General features: G+C 35.6%; 1 protein-coding gene across 1 annotated transcript; it reads left to right on the top strand.

The window, feature by feature from the left end:
- Window positions 1-7,760: 7,760 nt before the first annotated feature.
- LOC141707937 (protein DJ-1 homolog B) lies at window positions 7,761-11,544 on the top strand. The gene is made up of 8 exons (XM_074511387.1): window positions 7,761-7,920; window positions 8,038-8,241; window positions 8,680-8,829; window positions 8,925-9,107; window positions 9,748-9,828; window positions 10,177-10,377; window positions 10,458-10,598; window positions 11,099-11,544. The coding sequence occupies exons 1-8, from the start codon at window positions 7,789-7,791 to the stop codon at window positions 11,294-11,296; spliced, it is 1,290 nt and encodes a 429-aa protein (XP_074367488.1). The 5' UTR covers window positions 7,761-7,788; the 3' UTR covers window positions 11,297-11,544.

Genomic DNA, 11,544 nt, shown 5'->3' with positions numbered 1-11,544 from the left:
TAGATCCAAAAATGATATCATCAACATAAATCTGGACCAGAAGTAAGTCCTTTCCATGGTTGAGGTAGAACAGTGTTTTGTCTATTGTTCCTCTGTTGAATCCACTTTCCAGAAGAAACTGAGCTAAAGTCTCATACCATGCTCTAGGAGCTTGCTTAAGTCCATAAAGTGCTTTATCAAGCCTGTAGACATAATCTGAATGTTTGGTATCTACAAAACCTGGAGGTTGTTCAACATATACCTCTTCCTCCAATTCTCCATTGAGAAAAGCACTTTTCACATCCATTTGAAAGACAGTAAACTTTTTGTGAGCAGCATAAGCCAAAAATATCCTTATGGCTTCTAACCTAGCAACTGGTGCAAATGTTTCATCATAATCAATTCCCTCCTGTTGAGAATATCCTTTTGCAACCATCCTTGCCTTATTCCTTATAATTATGCCATCACTGTCAATTTTATTTCTGAATACCCACTTTGTACCAACAACAGATCTATTCTTTGGTCTTGGCACTAGGGTCCAGACTTTGTTTCTTTCAAATTCATTCAACTCTTCCTGCATTGCTTGCACCCAATCAGCATCTTGAAGAGCTTCTTCTACTTTCTTTGGCTCAGTCTGAGAGAGAAAAGAATTGTATAGACACTCATTTGAAGTACCTGTTCTAGTTCTGACACCTGCATCAGGATTTCCAATTATCAAATCAGGTGTATGTGATTTTGTCCACTTCCTTGCAGATGGAATATTTTCTCTAGAACTGGATGCTCCCCCATGATCCATGCTATCTTCATTTTCATTTTCTGATGCTCCCCCTGAAACTATGCTCTCTGAGTTGGATTCTTCAGTATTTAGATTTTCAGCACTATCAGAACTTGGCTTATCAGAACTTGACGAATCAGAACTTGAAGAGCCAGATGCATGTTCTGATGTTTCTTGAGATGTGGTAGGATCTTGAGTATGCTCCCCCTGCATAGGTGCATCTTCCTTTAACGTAGTCACCACAGTTTCAATAACAACAGAGTTTAATCCGTCAGAGTTTGTAGTATCAGGACTTAGACTGTCAGGTTTTTCAGTATCAGAATATGAGTCTTCATTTTCAAATCTCAGCTGATCATGGTCAACGAAATCTTTAAGACCAGTGATCTTCTTGTCATCAAAAGAGACATTGATAGATTCCATGACCACTTTTGTTCTAAAATTATAGACTCTGAAGGCTTTTGTGGAAAGTGGATATCCAACAAAGATTCCTTCATCAGCTTTTAGATCAAACTTTGATAGCTGTTCAGGATGAGTCTTGAGAACAAAACACTTGCATCCAAATACAACTGCGAGTTTTTCTTTTTCTTCACCATCTCATATGGTGTTTTTCCATGCTTGTTAATGAGTGTTGCATTTTGAGTAAAACAAGCAGTCTGCACAGCTTCAGCCCAGAAATAGGTTGGAAGCTTTGCTTCTTCAAGCATTGTACGTGCAGCTTCAATGAGAGTTCTATTCTTCCTTTCAATAACTCCATTTTGCTGTGGAGTTCCAGGAGCAGAAAATTCCTGCTTTATTCCATGGCTTTTGCAGAACTCTTCCATTATCAAATTCTTGAACTCAGTGCCATTATCACTCCTTAAAATTTTCACAGAATCTTTGACCATTTTATCCAGCTGTTTGACATGATCAATCAAGATAGATGCAGTTTCACTTTTTGTGTGCAAGAAATACACCCATGTGTATCTGGTGAACTCATCCACTATGACCAACGCATACTTCTTCTTTGCAATAGACATGACATTTACTGGACCAAATAGATCAACATGTATAAGATGATAAGGCTCAAGAATTGATGATTCAGTCTTGCTCTTGAATGAAGATTTTCTTTGTTTGGCTTTCTGACATGAATCACAAAGACCATCAGGAGCAAATACTGTGTTTGGCAATCCTCTCACAAGATCTTTCTTGACCAGTTCATTTATATTGTTGAAATTTAAATGAGAGAGTTTCTTATGCCAATTCCAGCTTTCTTCAATTGATGCTCTACTTAACAGACAGATTGCAGAGCCATCAGTACTTGTTGAAAGCTTAGCTTCATAAATGTTACCACGTCTATATCCTTTCAGAACAACTTTGCCTTTAGATTTACTCATAATTTCACAGTGTTCTTCAAAGAAATCAACATGATAACCTCTGTCACAGATTTGACTTATACTCAGAAGGTTGTGTTTAAGTCCTGAGACCAGAGCTACTTCTTTAATGATGACATTCCCAAGATTGATATTGCCATATCCCAATGTTTTTCTAATGTTGCCATCTCCATAAGAAACACTTGGGCCAACTTTCTCCACAAAGTCTGATAGCAGGGCCTTATTTCCAGTCATATGACCTGAACATCCACTGTCCAGAACTAGAATATTTTTCCTGTTGCCCTGCAATCATAAAGACCACTAATTATTAGTTTTAAGGACCCAGACTTGCTTGGATCCTTTGGTCTTATTAAGTTTGTTAACATTTGCAGCGGATTTAGCATCAGAGTTTATGTTAACATTTTTCTTATCAGAATTTATATTATCAGACTTTGAATCAGAATTTATACTAGAAGGAACAATGGAAACTTTCTTCAAAGAAGGTTTTATTTGATAATAATCATAGTACAGACTATGATATTCCTTACAAGTATAAATGGAATGCCATAAACTACCACAATGAAAACAAGGATTTTGTGGTTTGTATCTAACTGACTGACTCTTAACTCCTGATTTCGAAGGTAAGGAGTTAATATTCTTATTTTTCCTGCAAAAAGAAGCCAGATGGTTAGAACTTCCACAGTTATGACATGTTTTCCTAGGTGCATCAGGAACAGGTTTATAATCATTGCTTTTATTCACACCTTCCTTTCCATTCCTATTTTTCCTAGGTGATTTTACCTTGTTTGCATTCTTGACATCTTTCAGCTTATGCTTAAGCTGCTTCTTTGTCATTAAGCCTATGTTTACTTCAGCTGTCTTTTCCTGTTTTAGTTTGTCAGAATTTAATTCCTCTTTAACTTCTGATTTCTCATTATCAGACTTTACAGTTACAAACTTAACAGGTTTTAACTTTGGCTTTTGCTTAACAACAGGCTTAATTTCTTCAGTTCCTTTATCATTCTTATTTTCTCCATAACCTAAGCACTCTTTCCAATTTTCACTACTTAGCAAATTTTGAGTTGTTCTGCCAGAGTTAGTCCAAGTCCTGATTATCTCTCTTTCCTTTTCTAACTCAGTTTTTAGAGATTCATTCATTTTTAGCACTTCATCCCTAACATAGAAAGCATCATCTCTATCCTTCTGAGTTTGATGGAATATGACTAACTCTTTTTCTAAGAAATCATTTCTTTTTTTATATGCAAGATTTTCAGAAGTTAATCTTTCACATGTTAAAGTTTGATCTCTATAGCTAACAAACATGGTTTTAAGATATCTTCTCAACTCATTAATATCATCAGTATGAAAAGCATAAGTAGTCTGAGGTACCTTTATTTCAGCAGCTTCAGAACTGCTCTCAGCACTTTCTTTATCAGCATTTGCCATTAATGCATAGTTCTCCTCACTTTCAGAGTCTGAGGTGTCTATCCAGCTTTTCTGCTTTGTGACAAGAGCCTTGCCTTTATCACCCTTTACCTTCTTGCAGTCAGGAGATATGTGGCCTTTCTCACCACAGTTATAGCATTTAACATTGGTGTAATCTCCTCTGTCAGACTTTCCTCCTCTTCCTTCAGATCTTCTGAAATTCTTCTTATCAGAACTTATGCTTTTCCTGGGAAACTTCTTTCCCTTCCTGAACTTCCTGTATGCAATCTTTGTGATTCCTTTCACCATAAGAGCACACAGTTTCATCATCTCCTCATCAGCATCAGTCTCAGGCAAGCTTTCAGAATCTGAGTCATCATCACTCTCAGAACTTGATAACTCAGTATCAGACTTTATGAAAAGAGCTTTACCCTTGTCTTTCTTTGAGGAAGCTGCTTTGGGAAATTCTTCTTCAGCCTTAAGAGCAACTGTCCTTGACTTTCCTCCTTTCCTCTTGCTTCTTTGTTCCATCTCCAGCTCGTGTGTCTTGAGCATTCCATAGATTTCGTCAAGAGTTGTTTCATCAAGATTGTAGTTGTCTCTTATTGTCGTTGCCTTCAAATCCTAGCATTCAGGAAGAGCTAACAGGAACTTAAGGTTTGAATCTTCAAGATCATACTCTTTATCAACCAATGACAAATCATTCAAAAGTTTGACAAATCTATCATATAAACCATTCAATGACTCATTAGTCTTTGAGTCAAAGTGTTCATACTCTTGAGTGAGTATTGTCTTCCTGTTCTTCTTAATTGTGTCAGTTCCCTGACATCTTGTTTCCAGAGCATCCCATATCTCCTTAGCAGTCTTGCAGTTGATTACCCTGTTTGACATTACATTATCAATGGCACTATGCAGTAAGTGTCGTACCTTAGCATCCTTAGCAATTGATGCTATGTCCTCAGCAGTATAATCACTCTTCTCCTTTGGTACGGTCGTTGCTGCTTCACCTGCAACTGCAACTGCGAGTTTGGTTGGTTTGTGAGGACCTTCCTTGATTCTATCCAGGTATTCTGGATCTGTTGCTTCCAGGAACATGGTCATCCTTACCTTCCATATGGGATATTCAGATGGTCTCAGTATGGGGACTCTGATGGTCTCATACCGACTCTGAATTTGTGTCTTTGGTGATTCCTCAGTTGTGGTAGGCTTAGTTGGAGTTTCTGTGTCCGACATGATTGTGTTTGGATCTTTAACTGTATGTAAGTTAACAGATAGGCTCTGATACCAATTGTTAGGTCACACACACACTGTAGAGGGGGTGAATACAGTGTATAGTACACTCAAATCGAACTTAAAGAACTTGAGTAACAGAAAACAAACTTTATTGAAACAATAAACTCTGTTACAATATGGAACTGTTATCTCTCAGTGATGAACAAATATCACGAGAGCTGCTATGGTTATAAAGAATAATAACTTCGATAATGATAACACTTATAGTGTAAACCCTATGCCTGTGTTTATATACTACACAGTAACAAGATAATCGCTAATTGATATGGAATATAATTCTGCTTCCTAAAATATATCAATAAGATATCTTCTATTCCAAGTATTCCATTCTTCACTGAATTCCTTCTTCATGCATATCTCTTCTTATGTTTTATCTCTATCTTCTTTCCTTTAATCAGCTACTGTCCTTATCTGATTGTCCTTCAGCACTTAAGTTCTGATATCTATCTTCTGATGATTATCTCCTGATAATATAAGTACCGATATCCTTAAGTCCTGACTTCCAGTATAAGTACTGATCAACAGTTAAGTACTGATCTATCCTGTTCACACAAGATCTGAAAGCTAAACATAAGACATATTAGCCATGACATTATCAAATATATCTAACAGGACTTCTCAACAGACTTCTCGATATCCCTTGATCTGTGACTTATTGATATATTGACTTAAAACAGTTTTCCTAGAACATCATTATTCAACTCCAAGTTGTTACACTTTTCTCTAAGGCATGATCAGGATTTGATCTTCTTCCAAAGTTTATTCCTTAGCTTGAACACTGTTCACAGAAAAATCCCCCAATCTAATCTACTAAAATTTTTTACAGACTCAAGGAATACAATTATAGAATACAAATATTGATTATCATACAACTTAATCTTAGGGCCGTCAATATGACTTAGTCTTGATATATACAGGCATGTCTGGCAAAACAATAACAAATTCAAGCTCATAATGAGAATTTTATTTGGAGAGCTCTTCAAAATTGTCTTCTAACGTTAGAGAATTTACGAGGAAAAAATGTGGAGGTGTACCCCATTTGCCCGGTTTGTACAAAAATATCGAATCTCTGGAAAATATCATATTCTCTTGCCCATTTGCCCAACATTGTTGACAATTCAATATACTAGTCCTTCAACTCGTATCAGACACAACAGTATTGTAGAGGTTTCAGAATTTCTTTGTTTATCTCAATTTGAAGGAGCTCGAATTGCTATATTTTATAGCTTGAAATATTTGGTCGCATATAAATGGTATAATCCAGGACCATAGATGCTAGAGTACTGCACTTTTTTAATGGCAGCAAGCTCAAAGTAAGCTGAACAAAGCACACGTCTATAATGCTAGAGAAGATGTAGCAATCTGGCAGGAACCAAGCCCGGGGTGGAGGACCTGTGATGTGGATGTTGCGGTCTTCTCCAATAATGGGTACAGTTCATTTGGGTGTATTTTAAGAGATGATGCACGCTCTTTCATTACATAAAATAGCAGATGCTATGGCCTTCCGAGAGGCGTTGTCTTGGCTTAAAAGATGCAGACATCATAAGTTTTTATCGAACTAGATTCACTAGGAGTTTTCCCCGTCTTTCATAATATTTAAATGACTTCTTTTATTTTGTGTCCATTTTGAAGGATCATTCTAATATTTTAAAGGAGTTGAGGTCCTATCCAATTTATTTCGTTTGAAAATTAGCGAACTCAGCAGCTCATTGTCTTGCAAGAGAGGCTAGTTCTTTGTCCGACTTTTAAGAATGGTTTTACACCCCAACCTGCCTTATCGATGTAATCTTTCGTGATTTGAATTAATATTAATCATGTTAATTTCTTTTTAAAAAATTATTAAAACAAATACATCATTGATAATGTGGTGTTGTATAAACTTTTCTTTCACCTAGCATTAATTACCTATCTCTCCCCACACTTATCATTAATTACCAACTCAGATGACTCATTTTCTCACTGAAAATTTATAACTTTTCTTTTCTTATTACAGTAAAACTTCTATACAGTAAAACTTCTATACAGAAGAGGTTATTCTTTACTAGAGATTGACATATAAATTTTGAATTTTAAAAATTAATTAAAAAATAGTTTTTATATATCTTGAGTATATGAATTTAAAAGATCATAACTTTTTAAAATAAATTATGTAATATAATATCAAATGCATGAATTTTAAACAAATTAATAAAAAAGGTGATCAAGCTGATTAGTGATTATGGACGCGCAAACTAAATAATGTAAGGACATTATATATTATTGGATATATATTTATCGCATATACAGATATCTTTGTGTGTATATAAATATGTACATACCTATATATAATTTATACATTTTTATACTTATATAGGAAAATTAATAAGGATGGACTTGAAAAAAGTGTAAAATATTACAATATAAAGGTTATTCTTAATTATAACTAGCCCGAGTTGGGACCGTAATATTTTATTACAATAGGGAGGTTATTATTATATAGAGTATTCCTATATAGAGGTTCTACTGTAATTATAACTTCACTAATTCTCATTTTTCCTCCTTTTTATAATTTCATTCTTTTTCGGTTTTTTTAATAATATATTACCGCGTGGAAAGTTAGAATGACTCTTAGACCGACTGATATTTTGGTATACAGATAGAATGAAGGAAACATACTTGTATTAATCTTACAGGAGCTTCCTCACTTAGCGTTTTTGGTAGCGGGGTATTAATAATTGGCTGCTTTATTAAATATGATCATGACACAATTTTTTATCGTTTGTCTTTGATACATTCGGATTTTTGGCTTTTGATAGAGTTAAATTTTTGATATGATAATGATAACAAAGTTTGTCAAAAAAAAAGTTGTGAAATTATTTGATAGGATAATGAATCCCCATGAGAAAAAAGAAAAAGAAAATCATAAGAAATTCTATTTATAGTAAAAGGAGAATAGAATAAAGGAGAACAGAAAGGGGGGAGAGAGGGATGATGTTAAAACGCCGTAGCCCCCTATCATTTCTGTCCTCGTACACTCCTCTCCAAAATTTCACTACCAAACCCTCTTTCTTAACAACACCCAAGCGACCCAACTCCTTGTCACTCTCAGTTATGGCCAAGGTACCTTATTACCCTATCAATTGACTAATTTAATTTACTCATACCACACACACCTTTTTGAGTTTTTTGTTTGTTTGTTTGTTTGGATTTAATTACTCAGTTAAATTTTGATTACAGGAAGTTTTGGTACCCATTGCTAACGGAACGGAGCCAATCGAGGCTACCATGATAATCGATATACTCCGTCGAGCTGAAGCTAATGTTACTGTTGCTTCTGTTGAGAAACAGCTTCTTGTCAATGCTTGTCACGGTGTCAACATCGTAGCTGATGCTTTTATTACTGACTGTGCTAATATTACTTTTGATCTCATTGCTTTACCTGTATGCCACTCCACCTGTTGTTGTTGTTGTTGTTGTTGTTTCCTACTCTATTTGTGTATAATTGCTTTTATGTCATACAACATACTATTTTCCTTGAATTCTTACCAAATCCTATACACTAAGAATATTCCTATTTTATATTTAGGAATCTCTAACATCTATAGTATCCTCCCATTCCTCTTAATCATGTCAACATATATATATATATATATATATATATTATCAATTATTGTATCTTTTTATTTGGTGTCTTAGTTACGTTTCACTTTTATTGTCGTTTATTTCAAAGCTTCTTCAGTCAAGTAGTAAAATTTTCCACATTACATTCAGCAGCTAAAGCTGGACCAGACTTGTCGGATTTGAAATAAAAAATAATAAAATGATCAAATTAATATTAGAGCAGGTTTATGGTGTGACATGGTCCTTTGTTTGGCTTAGGGAGGACTGCCTGGTGCATCCACTCTTAAAGAATGTGCAACCTTGGAAAGCATTGTCAAGAAACAGGCTGCAGAGGGTCGACTCTATGCTGCAATATGTGCAAGTCCAGCTGTTGCTTTTGGATCATGGGGACTGCTTAAGGGGATGAAAGTAGAAGCTGCTTACTTCTCCATTATTCTTAGCTACATTTACCTGCATATGATTTTACCAGCTTTTCTATTACTGACCTGTTTTCCTCTTGATAGGCTACCTGTTATCCATCATTTATGGAGCAGTTATCCTCTACTGCAACTACGGTGGAATCACGAGTCCAACAGGATGGCAATGCAATAACAAGTCGAGGTCCTGGCACCACTATGGAGTTCTCTGTTGCACTAGTTGAGCGATTGTTTGGAAAAGACAAAGCAGATAGTGTTAAAGGGCCTCTAGTATGTTCCTCATTTATAGCTAATTTGTATTTGTCGCTTTTATCATCCTGCTAACCAAGACTCTTATTTAAGTTTGAAAGTTAAGCTTCCATTCAATTTATGCGAGATGGTAATATATTCAGAATATAGTGCCAGTTCTCTGCAAAGCCAGGCTCTAGTCCTATTACTGGACGGTTCAAGTATTCCAGATTGCATGGAAAACAGGTCAAAATTTTCAATAGAAGACAGTTTACCAACTGTCGTGTACGCAAATGACCTTCTCAAGTTATGCCACCCTCTTACAGAGTACTACTGGAATATAAGATAATTGGTAGTTGCGATGTCATTTCAAACTGTACTATGTCTATGGGTCTAGGTTTACCACCTCTATTATTATTTCATTTCCAAATTTTTTTATAAACAATGTAAGTATTTTACACAAAGTGCCTGTTTATCATGTCACTGGTATTGTTGGATCAAACCCAAGTCCAGAATGGAATAGCAATATGTTCCTATTAATAATTTAACATCTAAATTAAAATTTTGTTTCTTTGCTGTATTTTTAATTTTGGTTATATAGAGGTTGTACTTAGGTTTCCTCTATCGATGTTATAGAAATCCTGGAATTTTGGAGATAATAAATTGTTTGTCTCCAACTTAGGTAATGCGTTCCAACCCTGGAGATGAATATACAATTGCTGAGCTAAATACAGTCGAGTGGGTATCGAATGGTCCTCCAAAGGTGAGGTTGTTTTATTTTTTACTTCAGGTTCAAGTATCCATCACATTGGGGCATATACTTAATCTCAATTCTTCTTTTTTTGTGGAACCTTTTGAAACCAAATTTGCATAATTTGTGTTTATTGAAAGCTATTTAGAATCTCATGCGGAATATCATCTCACTTCTGGCACATTGGGAAGACTGTGATTTTGATTATTTTTTTCTGGATACGGTGAATTACAAGAAATCTAAGTACTCACAAACACATTTGTCTCTACAGAGATTCGGACCCTCTATCTCTTGTTAAGTGTGAGGGTATCTACTAGGCTAAAATGCTAGGGATTTTATCACAAATTACTTTCGGTTCAGGTTCTTGTTCCTATAGCTAATGGGTCAGAGGAAATGGAAACTATTTCAATCATCGATGTTCTTCGGCGAGCAAAAGCTGAGGTGATAGTTGCATCTGTTGAAGGCACTAAAGAGACTGTAGGTTCACGCAAAGTGAAAATTGTAGCAGACATGCTCCTAAACGAGGCTTCAAAGCTTTCATATGACTTGATTGTATTACCAGTGAGTAAAATTCCTGTTCCGCATAATAGTGGATTTGGTAATGCATCTGTTGATTTTAAGAACTTGTGATTTTTATTTAGGGTGGGCTTCCTGGTGCCAAAAAGTTCGCTAGTTCAGAAACTCTGGTTGAAATGCTAAAGAAGCAGAAATCTTCAAAAAAATCTTATGGAGCTATTTGTGCGTCCCCTGCTCTGGTTCTGGAACCCCATGGCTTACTTGAGGTATCTTCTTTAGTCCTGTTACCTTATCTGATACCTTGATAGTCATTATTCTTCACAAAGCTCCCTGTTAAACAAATGACTTCTCGGCTCTCTAGTGTTACTGATTGCCCTGATTCCTACTTTGATCATGGTCTTCCTTGTATCTTTTTGCCATTTACAATGTAATTCCACTTTGGTAGTTATGTTGGTCATAGTTACTTGCATAAAAGGGTTACACACACACAGATATTTTCTCCTATAACTAAGTCAAACTAGTATATTATTTCATCTGTGTTCAACAAAAGAAATGGGGAGAAAATTGAAAATACATGATACTGTATTAATATTCTTCATGGACAATGTTGACAAATATGTGGATTGTGATCATGAGCACATGTTGTATTCATAGAAGATCAGGACACCTTCGTCCTAATGTCACAATTTGGTAGGCAGTTTTTTGTGCGTCAGATTGTTGCTGTATAATTTTGTTCTGTTCGTTGACAAACATGCGACTAATTCAGGGAAAGAAGGCCACAGCATTCCCCTCGTTGTGTGAAAAGCTGTCCAATCAAAGTGAGACAGATAATAGGATTGTGGTCGATGGCAATGTCATAACTAGCAAAGGCCCGGGCTCTTCCTTGGAATTTTCACTTGCCATTGTGGAAAAGCTGTTTGGTCGCCAGAAAGCTCTAGAGCTAGCTAAAACTATGCTTGTCTAATAATGTCCACTTGGGTAAAAATTCCCTTGTATTATTAAGAATTCTGGTTATGTTTGTGTTAAATTTTTCCGTTAGTTCCATGAGAGGGAATTGATTGCGGAGTCAACAATAGTACACCCAGAGATTCTATCAATGATACTTTTAATCCAGAAACTTCCCATGTTAGTGGGCTAAATATGACGGCTTGTATGTGAATAGAGAATAATTATACCAAAGTAATTAGAAGACACCATTGTTACGGCTATTTA

The sequence above is a fragment of the Apium graveolens genome, chromosome 2, assembly GCF_009905375.1.
Source record: "Apium graveolens cultivar Ventura chromosome 2, ASM990537v1, whole genome shotgun sequence".
Classification (NCBI taxonomy): domain Eukaryota; kingdom Viridiplantae; phylum Streptophyta; class Magnoliopsida; order Apiales; family Apiaceae; genus Apium; species Apium graveolens.
This window is presented reverse-complemented; position numbering and strand designations above follow the sequence as displayed.

What these genes read in the sequence shown, in the direction of transcription:
- LOC141707937 (XM_074511387.1), top strand. Translation starts at nt 7,789, where the DNA reads ATGATGTTAAAACGCCGTAGCCCCCTATCATTTCTGTCCTCGTACACT. An exon ending in GACTGCTTAAGGGGATGAAA is followed by an intron (nt 8,830 to 8,924) that starts GTAGAAGCTGCT and finishes TCCTCTTGATAG; the next exon opens with GCTACCTGTTATCCATCATT. An exon ending in TATCGAATGGTCCTCCAAAG is followed by an intron (nt 9,829 to 10,176) that starts GTGAGGTTGTTT and finishes CTTTCGGTTCAG; the next exon opens with GTTCTTGTTCCTATAGCTAA.